At 31.3% G+C, this 13,445-nt stretch overlaps 2 protein-coding genes across 2 annotated transcripts; both read right to left on the bottom strand.

The window, feature by feature from the left end:
* Nucleotides 1–5,010: 5,010 nt before the first annotated feature.
* LOC105977104 (ethylene-responsive transcription factor TINY) lies at nucleotides 5,011–6,298 on the bottom strand. The gene has a single exon (XM_013002374.2). It carries the CDS (start codon nucleotides 6,035–6,037, stop codon nucleotides 5,300–5,302), a length of 738 nt encoding a protein of 245 aa, XP_012857828.2. The 5' UTR covers nucleotides 6,038–6,298; the 3' UTR covers nucleotides 5,011–5,299.
* Nucleotides 6,299–11,260: 4,962 nt separating this feature from the next.
* On the bottom strand, nucleotides 11,261–13,224 carry LOC105977105 (hypothetical protein). The gene is made up of 4 exons (XM_013002375.2): nucleotides 12,862–13,224; nucleotides 12,082–12,177; nucleotides 11,928–11,998; nucleotides 11,261–11,702 (listed from the first exon to the last, which is right to left on the bottom strand). The coding sequence occupies exons 1-4, from the start codon at nucleotides 13,072–13,074 to the stop codon at nucleotides 11,444–11,446; spliced, it is 639 nt and encodes a 212-aa protein (XP_012857829.2). The 5' UTR covers nucleotides 13,075–13,224; the 3' UTR covers nucleotides 11,261–11,443.
* Between the last annotated feature and the right edge of the window lie 221 nt (nucleotides 13,225–13,445).

Consider the following 13,445-nt stretch of genomic DNA (forward strand, 5'->3'; position numbering starts at 1 on the left):
GCTAATAATATAATGTAAATAGGTACAAGTAGCATTGCCATTATTAGTAGTGGCAATTAAAGCGAATCTTAACTGAATCATAAGAGGGGCACACTAATCATTTCTTAATCCCATTGTACACGTAGGATCTTTTGTTCTTATTCATTTAATTACTTAAATTGCAAAAAATTATTTATTTTTCGTGTAAACTACTCCGGTGACAAAAAAATGTGATGTACTACAATTGAGAAATCATTAGCATTATATATTTATTTACTTATTATTAATTTACGCATGTATATATATATTTTTTAAGAGTACCGATATTATTGTCGACGACTATAAGAAAAAAGGCCATTCATGCTACGACGTCGTTTTTTTCTTCTTTTTGCTGATTATACGAACTAATAATTACATTGTCGACGCGGAACAATTCAACGTACAGTACCGAGTCCATAAATTAGAAATAATTTTGGTATACGATAAAAGTAAATGTGATCATTTGCAGACAAAAATGAAATAAAAATTAGAGTCGGCAAATTTGAAACACGAAACCACACTTTTGAATATGATGACCAAAAAGTTGAGAGCTTTATAAAAATTGACCAAATTAACAATTATATATAAAACAAAAACCAATATATGGATGGATATATTGTTTCTAAATAAAACACAATTAATTTTTAATATATGATAAATATTAATTTCTGACCTTAGCTATTATAAGTAGGCCATTGCACTCCAATTATTTTTTATAATTGAGAAAAAAATGATTGAAAAATAGTCACTCAATGGGTCAATGTTATTAGTACCCAAAATTTCGACCCATCATTTTCATTTAATTGTTTGTTGTACCAATGAACATTTAAGTTTGCTGCCCACTTATCTCTCTCTCTATATATATATACATACATATATATTGGATTTATAATTTTAATACAAATTATATTATTCAATGTACAAGGTATATTCTATTTCCGAATCAATTTTTTTCGTTTCAAGTGTGTATAGATTACGACCGCATTCGAATTCACAAGTGAACGAAAAATAATTAGATTCACAGTCGAACGGATCTTTGAATACTATCAGAGCATGTCGTGATATATATGAGTTGTCTAATTTCGATAATTGAACAATTCTGATTAAAAATTATAAATAAATTAAATAAAAATTGTCATATGAAATTAAATTTCGTCCACTTCCTCATCTGCACATTATGCTGGCACAATTTCTGTTCTCAATTGCCAGGAAATATTAATTACATGCAACAATTTTGGCCAAACAAATTAAATAAAATAATTTATATAAATAATTGGGACAGAATGTTAGTAATTTGCAAGGCACGTGCTTGAGATTAACATAATTATAAATTTTAACGTTGTTATAATTACGAATGATTAAAACTTGCTTATTTAGCGAGACAAATATGTATCAGGATTAAAATCTGAATTGTTTAAGATATGATTATCGAAAGAGGTTGTTAAGTAACGCATTAATTATTTAAGTCAGTTTCTTAGACGAGATAATTGTCTGAGGAATAATGATTAGTTATTTGATTTGACTTAATGACAGTTTAATTACCGTAAAAAAAAAATCACGTGACTGAGTTTATATGCTTAATTAACAACTTAATCATGTAAAAATGCTACCTTATTTCCGGCCTGCCTGCCTGCCTTTAGATTTGTGATTAAATTAGTACTAATTATCTGGAAAAGAGAAATTGTTGTATTTTATATATATATATATATATATATATATATATATATATATATATATATATATATATATATATATATATATATATATATATATATATATATATATAATTTAATAAGTTGCAGCTGGCACATTCTTAGCTGTTACATCATCAAATTATTTGTGACAGTGGCCTCTTATTAGGGTTAGTTCGAGACATGTCAAGTAATTGAACCACACAACTAAAAAAATAAATTATTTAATTTATAATTTAATTATTATGGTGTAAATAAAAACTATGCATGCAGTAAATTCTACTCACTAATTGATGACATATATATAATTATAATGGAAAAAAAAAACTCCTCAACAGATTATTTATTGTAGTGAAAATTAATTAATATATCCTAAAATTAAAGGGGTGAAATAGAATTTGCTGAGAAAGTGTAGGGACTTGGGAATCAATTAAGCACAACTTATACTATTTTCCCCCAGCTGCTTGTATATAAAGTTCCAAGGTTGCAGCAGCAGTAACATACATACATACAGGGAAGTATATATATATATATATATATATATATATATACCAATAATGTATTAAAATAGCTTTTTTGAGGTTTACCAAAATATAAAAGTGCTTTTTTTTTTTTTTTGTCTTTTCCTATTCACTCAAACCCAAAAGCTTTTTTTGTCTGTGAATTAAAAAGTTGATGTGATAATATAAATTGACCCACCATTAATTTCTAGATAACAATTAGGGTAAATTACACCCACACCCCTGAGTTATGCTTAAATAGTTTTAAGGTCTCTGTGGTATCGATAATTACACTCACCCCCTTGAAACGTAGTTATAAACTCTAATGGGACAATGCATTGGATACGTTATTACGATAGAATTCTAACGCTCTATTGGTTTCAGGAAGTGGTGGAGACAACAAAGAGTTATGCATGGGTTATTTAAGACATATTGGGGGAGCCATGTCACCGCAGAAATCCCCATAACTTTATGTTATCTCCACCACTAGCTAAAAATAATAGTCCATTAGAACCCTATCGGAATAATGTATTCAATGCATTATCCCGTTAGAGTTTCTAACTACGTTTCAGGGGGTGATTGTAATTATCAATACCATAGGGACCTTAAAATTATTTAAGCATACCTCAGGGGTGTAGGTGTAATTTACCCTAACAATTAACAAGTCCATTCTTTAATATTATTTCCTATCTTTTTAAAAAAAGTTGTAATGTATGCAAGTGCTTAATGGAAATAAGTTCATTTTTGGATCATGTCACGAGAAAGGAAGATGAGGAAATAATTTTCCGTAAATGTGGTCTAGTCGGTGAAGTAACGAGCGTGTTGCGTCTAACGATTCAAGTTCCATAAAAAGTAGAGGATTTCAAAATAGGAAAATACCAAAATACCCCTTTGTTGTATTGAGAAAATGCCCTCCAGTTAGCTGATTAGTGCTTTATCTACTGGCACTGGATATTGATTTGTAGGAATTTTATTTTGATCAGTGCTACTACATAACAGAAATTACCAAAATATCCCTTTCTTATATATTGCTTATAATATACCGTTTGTTAGCATTTTTAATAGTAAGAATTGGAAATGAATTGAATTGGGGCATCAAATTCGCAGTCAACTCTTGAGAACAATCTAAAATGAAAAGAAATTTAAAAGTCAGAACCGAAATTGAATACATCTATTTTGACTTTCCTGAAAAACTATTTTTTTGATTCACAAAGGAGGTCAAAATTTCAGATTTTTTTTTGAACATATAAAATTATTTGTACAAATAATTAATATACACATCTAAATATATAAATTGATAAAAGCAAAGACTTGGGGGGTAATTTCGGAACATGGAATAATTTGCTAGCTTTTGCAAAATGTTGGGCACTACTCTTTCAACTGTTGCCTACTTTGCTATGCATAATTAAACAAACCCAAGAACGTGTCTTTGTGTTGAAATAAAGATGTAACTAAATTAGGAGATAAAGTTATTATAAATATCTCCAACGTGTGACGAGTTCGATGTGAAAAAAATATTAGCACGAGAAAATCGAACTCGAGTCATTAGCAAAACACGATTTTATCAAGTATCGATCTATATATGTATATAAATGTGATTGCATTAAGATTTTAATCAGAAATTAATCAAGTACTTTAAGATGGGAATTCAATATATCTCTAAAGAGACAAACACTAATGAATTAAAGATTCTCTTACACCATATATATAGATTTTAATAGAGACGAATAATAGAGTATTAATGAGATATCAGTTGTTCAGTCTAACTAACCAAACTGCCCCCACAAATTCCAAAATAAATAAATAAATAAAAAATAAATACCACAAATGGGAGGCATGATAAAATATCTGATGCGTTATGAAAAATGTGGTTAATTTTAACGTAGTTGGTATACATTAAAATTGAACTGGCTTAGATGCTTTAAGAACATGGTAATATATGTATTAATGAAATATTACATATATATATATATATTAAAAAGGCTGTTGACCTAATTGAATTTTGAACTATATATTTCACTGTTCAGTTTTAAATTTGAGTGGACTTAATTTAATTTCGTGCCTCGAACGACTTGAAAACGGCTCGAACTAGCTAGAGGAGTTGACATAAATTACACCCCAAAATCATCTGAAAACTTAATTTATTTTTGTATATAGTAATAAAAATTAAAAGAAATCAAAATTTTCCAATCGAATGAATAATTTAATTGAGCAATATGATTTTTATTTTGTTATATAGACGTGCATAGTTTGAGTACTAATAATAATAAGGTAATAATTATATTAATTAGCCAACAAATTTATGATCATTGTTTGTCAGTGATATAATTATAAGTGAAATCGAAAAAAAAAAAAAAAGAATAGCATTCCATTTAGAGAAAGTGGATAAAATAAATATGTTATCCAATCATCACGAATCTACTATGTTTTAATTCATGATTGATTCCTCCTAAATTATTTCCAATTTAAGTGAAACTCATGAACCTTCATTTCAACTGATGCAGTCAGGTACTTTTTGACGAATATATATATATTTATATATATATAATGATAAATGTGACAAAAGAATTGCAATTTTTGAAACATTTGTTTATGTCTTTTTTTTAGTCAAATAAGGTAAAAATAAAATGGATGTAAAACGAGAAGGGTTACTGTTTAATTTGCCCTTTTCGGAAAATTAATTGTCAGGTTTTCTTTATGTAGATTTTACTGTTTATTTGGAATAATTACTTTTTTTTTCTTTTTGTGGGATTAAAATAAAAAGAAAAGAAAAAAGAAATAAATAAGAGAGAGAAAGAGAATTTAAAGAGAGAGAACACACTGTACAGTTAGATTCATTGAAGAGAAAAGAAGGTGGTGGATGGGGGAAGAAGTGAAGAACAAATGATTTTTTAGCCCTTCAAACAAAAAATGCAAAGGCTAATTTAGTAATTTCTTCACAATTAACTACTGATTAATTAATTAAAGACAAACGTAAAAGTACTTAACAATTACACCACAACCACACACAAAAAAAAATTAAAAAAGGAAAAAAAAAAAAAATCTGTAAATTATTCCACGGTACGACGTCGTTTCGACTGTACGTCTTGATCAACTCCACCACCACCCCTCGTCGGAGGCCATGTTGTCGACGTACACAAACTCATTCCTCAGTTCTAACGAGTTGAAGCACGACCCCAGACTCGGTAGCTCGACGATCTCACTCAGTTCTTCTAGAGTTGCAGACAGGTCTATGGAGGATACCAGCGACGGCGGCGAAGACAAGCTCCCCGACGAAGAGCACGTGCTGGAATAAGAAGAAGAAGACGATGTCGGGATGTCGAATTTGTCCATCGCCGCCGCCTTCGCCGCCGCGGCCTGGATGTCGCGGGGGCTGAGTGAGGCCGGGCGGGGCAGGGCGGAAGCCAGCTCCGGGAAATTGAGTATCGCGGAGGCGCCCTTGATGCTCACCGCCGCCACGTCGTGCGCACGCGCCGCCATCTCCGGCGTCGGAAAAGTCCCCAGCCAGATGCGCGACTTTTTCCGGGGCTCCCGTATTTCGGAAACCCATTTTCCCCAGTTACGCATTCGTACCCCTCGGTAAACAGGGTGCTTGGTGCTGGAGTTACTGTTGGCCGCCGCCTCTCTTACTCTCTTGATCTTCTTACTCGCCGCCGCCGCCGCCGCCGCGGAGGAGGAGGACGGTGGTGGTGGTGGAGACTGGGTTTGACATAACGAGTTGAGTGATGACGTGGATGAAGAGAAGGAAAGTAATGAGCCGCCGCTGTAGCTAGTTTCTTCCGAGCCGTCTGATAATTGATGATCCGTACAATTATTCATCATCATCATTTTTAATAATTCGATCGTTATATCAAACAGAATATCCACTTAACCAAACTTCCGCTACTTAACGGCGTTATCGTGTTTCTGTGTCTTCTTATGTGTGTGTGCATGTAAGATAATTGAATTGTACACCTAGTTTCTGCAGAGTTAGAGAAGAAGCAGAGAGTGTGGAGGAGAGAGAGAGAGAGAGAGAGAGAGAGATGTATTCTTGAAGATGTTGAATGAAAAAGTTTAGCAAAGAAATGGAAGGGAATATATGTAAGGAATATGTATGTATATAGTTGAGTTATATATATATATATATATATATATATATATATATATATATATATTATATATATATATAGATATAGATAGATAGATACAAAATGTCATAAGTGATAGAGGGTATAGGGTTGTTGCCCTTATTAATCAACAAGACCTTTGTTTTGTAGTGTCATAATTTCACAATGACTCATACATATATAACAACAACAATTATTTATTTTGTTTTCGTTTGCAACAAAGGAATCCAGGAGGTAAATCTTGTTCTCCTATAATTTAATTAATAATAACCAGTAAATTTAATTTAATTGCAATAAATTGAATAAGAAATTAAATACGTGGGCCCACAGAAAGAAGAAATGGGTCATTCTGGTAGCTACTTGTATTGTATATACACCACCACGCAACCCTTCATTTAATTCTCAACCTTTTTCACATATATATTTATTTATGGTTTTATTAATTTCACCTAAGTTAAAACTATTGGTCACACTGTACATTTATCCCTTATCTTCTTTCACCATACCATATACTATTTTTTTTTATTATATATATCAGCATGTATATTAATTCTCTTACATTGTTCATTACTTTATTGTAGTTAATAGATACATAACAGTTGGGGTATTTTCTTTAATAATTATGTAATATATATATACATTACAAATTAAATGTAAGGTTGTTGTACTTGTTTTCATGATGATCTCTAAATTTTGTTCAGAATGTGTATAAATTAATATCACATATGAGGGGAAGGATTGGAAAACCAGATGAGGCAAAACGAAAGAACATAACCACAAATAAGTGAATAACTATAGTTATTTGTAGTCGTTTACAAGACAGTAAATGCAGATGACGAAAATTACATGTAAGGGTAGTATAGTATTTTTGCTTCTTCAGAGGTATCTCAAAGTATTATTTTGGTTTGGTTTTTCACTAGTTATAGTAGCTTCTGTGTTGGGGGCCCAAGTGATAACACAAACTCCACATTGGTGTGATATTGTCCAAATTGGGCCGAGTCCAACTGATTTCTCCCCTCGATATGCGCCTAGGGCTCATTACACCATCTTAGTTTCAGATCGAACCGAGTCTCGAACAAAGGAACACCGAGCCTCCCACCTGGAGTTTGTCGAGCCGCCTGCCATTTGGGCACCGGGAGCTCACCATATTTGTTCAGCACCGAGGATTCCGGATATTTCACATAGATTCCGGCAATTTCCACCACATGGTTAAGTCTGCGCCATGACTCTAATAACACTGTTGGGGGCCCACAGAATAACACAAACTCCACATTGATATGATAAATGAGTGATCTTTCTCATGTTAAACCGATGTGGGACATGGTTTGCACCTCAACAGTAGCGTATCTCAAATGATCCCAAAAATTAATTATTGACTTAGGGCAAGTACTAATTGTAATTTTTTTTTTTAGTTATTAGTAGGTAATATATGTAAGAGGTTCATCGATCACCTATGAAAGTGATGTCCTTAAAAAAACCAAAAAACACTAATACATATGTATAGTAAAAAAAAAAATGGAAATAATAGACGTGTCATTTAGTGTATGTGTTTATGTAGGGTTGAGAAATATGGTGTCCTCTAGATTAGTGTTGAATATCTTTGTGATTGAAATAATTGAAGATTTCCTATATATTATTAATGTTTTGTTTTTATTTTTTAGGGCATGATGTATCAATGTAAGGGTAACAGTGTCACACCAGGCGAAAACCCAACATTATATATATTCAATAATATATAATACATATATGGGAACAAATAATATCTAGAGAAAATTCAATTTCCTAGGGATTATTTATAATTTATATATATATATATATATATATATATATATATATATATATATATATATATATGTTTAAATAAAAATAAATAAAAATTGGAGTGCTGTTACATGAGTTGGTCCCAATGGGGGAATAGGACAAGTTGAAGATTTCAGGAAATGGGTCCATTTCAATTGATGGGGAAATTATTATTATTAATATAAAGTCCTAAATAAATGTAATAGTTTGATTAATTATTTGTTACATGGACTTATTTTTAGCAATTTTTTAAGACAAGATGTTCTGTCTTCTACTACAAATATGGAATATATATCAAAATTAAATAAAGAAAAAATAAAAGAAAATTTAGATATTTTTTAGTGTTCATCATTTTGGACAAGAGCTTTCAGACAGGACGAAAAATACAAGTGTGTAATAAATTTGGGTGCAGAAATTAGAGCCCGATGAAGGAGGGTAAATTTATGAAAATTGATATGTGACAAATTGACAAGGAAAATATTAATGGAAAATTAAATATTAAATTTTTTTTTGAAAAATATCGAGTTTGGTTTCGAGACAAACTTTATTTTAAATGAAAAGTGGCACCTTTATATAAACGAAATGCACTAAGAAACACAAATATTGGGTTTCGAATTTGGTCGCGACGTTTTGTTTAGACTTTCAAACGATCGATATATCCGGTTTTTTTTTTTTTTCCATTTTTACTAATAATAATTGGGGTTTTTTATAGTCAAACTATTAAGATAGTTTTCTCTGCTTTTGTTGGATTTGAGAATTATAATTTTTTTAGGACTAGTTTTCATAGAAATTAATTTTTATTTATTACAAAAACCTAACCGAAGTCAAATCATTAAACCTAATTTGATGGTAAAAAAAATAAAATAAAATAAAATAATGAAATATTAGTATCTTATTTGATATACTTTTAGCTGCCAATACTTTTGTTTTTATTTTTTTGGTAGTGGGCATGATTTTGATAGCAATTACTTACATTGATCTTAATTTGGTCCAGCCTTGTTTGATGTGTTCAATTCATTCATATATATATATATATATATATATATATATATATATATATATATATATATATATATATATATATATATTTTTTTTTTATTGGTGCTACAACCATGCTTGTCGTATTATTACATCTCCATGGACCAAACACATCTCCCATCCTTATACAGATCAATAATTATTATTATATTAATATTAATAATAATAATAATTTTCCAAAAAAGGTATAATAATAATAATAATATTAAAATTATTATGAAGTTAGATGTATATAAAGTTAGATGCATGATTTTTTAATCAAAATGGAAGTTGCATGCTAAATATCACTTTCAAACAGCAAAAATTGAGGGGCCCTTGCTCGAATTTCCATATCATTGCAAATCTTTGTAAATCAACTCATACATTAATTAAATAAATAAAATAAAATAAAATAAAACAATATTATTAAATGACTACAGCCAGCCGGTTTATAGATTTTCATTTTATGACAAGAGTAACTATGATTAAAATTCGTCAAATCTTCGTTGTTGTTTTCTCTTCCATCTTCTCTATCCGAATTTTTACTAGAATTATCTCTCGGACTGATGTATGAAATTTTAGGCTAAAATCTCATACTGCGGTCTCACATGGTCGAACTCGATTTTCGCTCCAATCGAAAGTACATGTATATTTGCATGTAATTTATACAATTAACTGTTATCTTTCTATTTCATTCTTTTTTCCCTAACTTATAAAGTGAGTTTATAAAATAAATAAATAAAAAAAAAAAAAAAAAAAAAAACATGAAATATTATTACACTTAAATGGGAGTGAGTGTTGATGATGAATAATTGAATTATTGCCACGTAATAAATTCCCTGAAAAAGACATTAAAAAAGAAAAGAAAATATGACAAGTGGAAATTAAAGAAAATAAAATAATTAATAAAAAAAAAATGTCATAAAAGCAGCAGTAAACCATTAGTTTGACCTGTGCCCTCTTATGGTTGCAAAATTTCCACCACTCTTGACTGTTAACATTTCTTGAAAGCGATCATCTCTTTGATCATCAGTCTTTTTAATGCAGCATTTAATTTCTCATTCTCCGATATTTTTTATTTTTATATTATATATATACAAAATAAATCAATAATATATAATGTTGAAAAAACTGGAGATGTGAGAAAAAGGTAACACTTTTGTCAAACTTGAGTTACAAATATTGACCTATATATATTTTCAGACAATATATATGTAGTCTTCAAGAAATCATCTACCTTGTGTTCTTGTTTTTTTTGAAATGTTTCACCTTTTATCTACCATATGAGAGAGAGAGAGAGAGAGAGAGAGAGAGAGAGAGAGAGAGAGAGGGGGGGGGAAAGCTGTAGTTTGTCACTGTGCATGTAATATGGCCCCCCCAAACTCAATAAATGCCCACCATACACTCTGTTCTAAATGAATTTCCACTTTTTTCATCAATGATTAATGAGCTGCCAAACTACTTGGCTCCCCATTTTAGGTTTTAAAAGTAACCCACTGCACCAATTCTAACTGGACCACTCTTCATCCATCTCACCTTCACTTCCCACACACACACACACACAAAAAAAAAAAAAAAAAAATTCTGATCATATATATGTATATTTCTTTTGCTTGGTGAATTTGTGTATTAATTGAGGGCTACTGATATTTTTGCCTGTTGCATCACATGCACATCACGTGGCATGCATGCAATGGTGAAAAAAACAAACATTATTATTACAAGTTTTAATGATCTTCTTCTGACCTAACTGCTCATTTATCTGTAACATGAACAGCAACTCTCTTCTGCATATTTCTGCTCAAATTTAACCTTTTTTTTTTTTTTTTTTTTTTTTTTTTTTTAATTTTCCTAACAGAAGTTTCTATAACAGAGTCATGTTGCAGTACCCTTTTGCAGCATATGCAATCCATTGTATCAAGACAGAGTATTTAAGAGTGGCCGATCGCGGTTCCCGATGAACGCCAGATATACGAAAGATTAAACACTATATTATTGATCTCTTAATCGCTTTCTAATTATCCGGTTAGTATGACATATTCACGACTTTCGAATTATGATACGATAATTCGATATTAAAATCCACAAAGACACACACAAAAAAAAAAAACCCGAAAAGGTTGGCTCATTGTCGAATTATAATTTCATTATGACCAAGAATCACAATTTCGGTACATCTTTTATTTGATATAGTTAATCAGAAGTAAAGAATCATCCAAATTCATCGATTCTCAACCGAATTCGATCGCTAGAAAACTATAGAGTTGTACAAACAACATTTCAATCTATACTTACTAGTTATTACTTATGATTACCCTTTTCTTCGTTTGTGGCTCAGCACAAAATCGTCGTCCTCGTCATCACTGTCGTTCATTATCCGCTTCTTTGCTTTTACTTCGCCGTTCTTGGGAACTGGTGGTGGGGCCCGTTTCGAACTCTCGGGTTTGTTCGGCACATAGGGCGGTGGAGATTTTATCGGAGTGCCCATCCGAATTTGCTTTTGCTTCCTCTGCTTTTTCTCGTACGCCTTTTTCGCTCTATCGGGAGACAACATCCCATGCTCCATTAACCTGTAGTAATAAACACACAATTAAGTCCTCGATTACTTATAATTAATTATTTAATTATATTCTCAGTTGTACGTATCTCATAGGGTTGTTCTAAAAGACGAACGTCTCAATACAAAATTATTGCATATCGATGGATTGTCGGCCGATATCTTACTCGTATATTGGCTAATATCCTACTTGATAATGAATTGCAAAGCACTTTCGTAATACTTCAAGAAAACTCACCAAAACTCGGCCATTTCACTTGAAGGTATCTGCTTCGACAACGATTCATAGAATATTCTCAAAGGTTCGCGCTGTAAACGGAGAAGAATACGTAACATTCAAGAGAATATTCTTTAAAAAAAAAAAAAAAAAAACTACGGATACAAAATCAAACCTCCTCAGGAACATCAAATTTCTGGCCAGCTAACGAATAGACTTTCTTCTCTCTGGTTTTGGTTTTGGTCACCGTTTGTGTCGTCGTTTTCTTTACCTTCACTTGATCAATATATATATTCATAACCAGTCAGAAAAATGACAGAAAATTCTCACTTTTAAGCATCGTAGTCGAATAAATAATCTCTCGATAAATAGATATAGCAAAGAACCGAACTGATAAACCATCTTATTCGCAGGCACAACAAGTTACACGATTGTACTACAGAAGCAATTGATTGGAAATAATCGATAACCGATTCATTTCTTGTATCCACTAACAAGAGAAAGTCGATTCGAGACAATTTTGTTACACGACCGTAGCATCGATCCGCATATACACAAATTACAGATGTAAATCATTACACATGATTCCATATATACATACGAACCGAATCCCACCAAACCGAACCCCTCCAATACAAATAAGGATTAAAATTCCGGGTCTAAATACAATCGTGTTCCGTAACTAAGTGTACGAAATCAATCGACTCATAGATCATCACATACAATCATTATCAAAATTGATGGTGGTGAAAATGGTAAATAAAACCAAATTGAATTGACAAATATTAAATGCAGTACTGAAAATAAGCATCACACAGAAACAAAAGTATGAATTATGCACAGCCCAGATCAACAAATCGCCAAAAAATCACAAAATCCAAAATGAAATTAAAAGGGTGAATAAAGATCGGATCTTTGCATAAAAGAGATTAAAAAAAATGTAATCTTGGCGCACCGTTTTGGATGAATTGGTGTTGGATCTGTTCTTGATATCAGAAGCAGAAGCAGAAGCAGAGGAAGAATTCTTGATAGATCCATCAGCAAATTTCTTCTTCTGGGCAGATGATTCAATCTTGGGTTTTGAATCTATTAAATTACTGGGTTTTGAAGATGATGATGATGATGCCTTCATCTTCATTGAATTGCTCGATTTTGTATCTGTCGCCATGGATTTTTCTCCCTGTGCTCTGTCTGCTGGTACAAACCTTAGAATTTACAGGGAAAAAATGGGGGAAAAGGGAAAAATACAGGAGAAATTCTGGTTAATGAGTTTTTAACTGTTTCTTTAAGGATAATTAACTACCTGGTTTCTACTGTTATTACATGTTCTAGCATGTTTTTTTTTTTTATGAAGACGCAAAATTAAATTTTAGGGTAAATTAGAACCAACGTCAATTTACGAAAAATCCCCTCTTGTTTGGATAATTATATCTACCCCTCGACTATGATTTTTTCTTACACCTCCATCCTTATGGTGTCAAATTCAATATAATCATCTAGATTTCGTGGAATGTGCTCTAGTTTATACTCGTTTTGTGT

This window comes from Erythranthe guttata, chromosome 1, assembly GCF_056151865.1.
Source record: "Erythranthe guttata isolate IM_541 chromosome 1, IM_541, whole genome shotgun sequence".
Taxonomy (NCBI): domain Eukaryota; kingdom Viridiplantae; phylum Streptophyta; class Magnoliopsida; order Lamiales; family Phrymaceae; genus Erythranthe; species Erythranthe guttata.

Excerpts from the sequence above, each read along its gene's own strand:
- LOC105977104 (XM_013002374.2), bottom strand. The coding sequence starts at position 6,037 with ATGATGATGATGAATAATTGTACGGATCATCAATTATCAGACGGCTCG.
- LOC105977105 (XM_013002375.2), bottom strand. The coding sequence starts at position 13,074 with ATGGCGACAGATACAAAATCGAGCAATTCAATGAAGATGAAGGCATCA. Across the intron at positions 12,178-12,861 it reads ACACCAATTCATCCAAAACG|GTAAAGAAAACGACGACACA; the intron begins GTGCGCCAAGAT and ends GATCAAGTGAAG. Across the intron at positions 11,999-12,081 it reads AATTTGATGTTCCTGAGGAG|CGCGAACCTTTGAGAATATT; the intron begins GTTTGATTTTGT and ends CTCCGTTTACAG.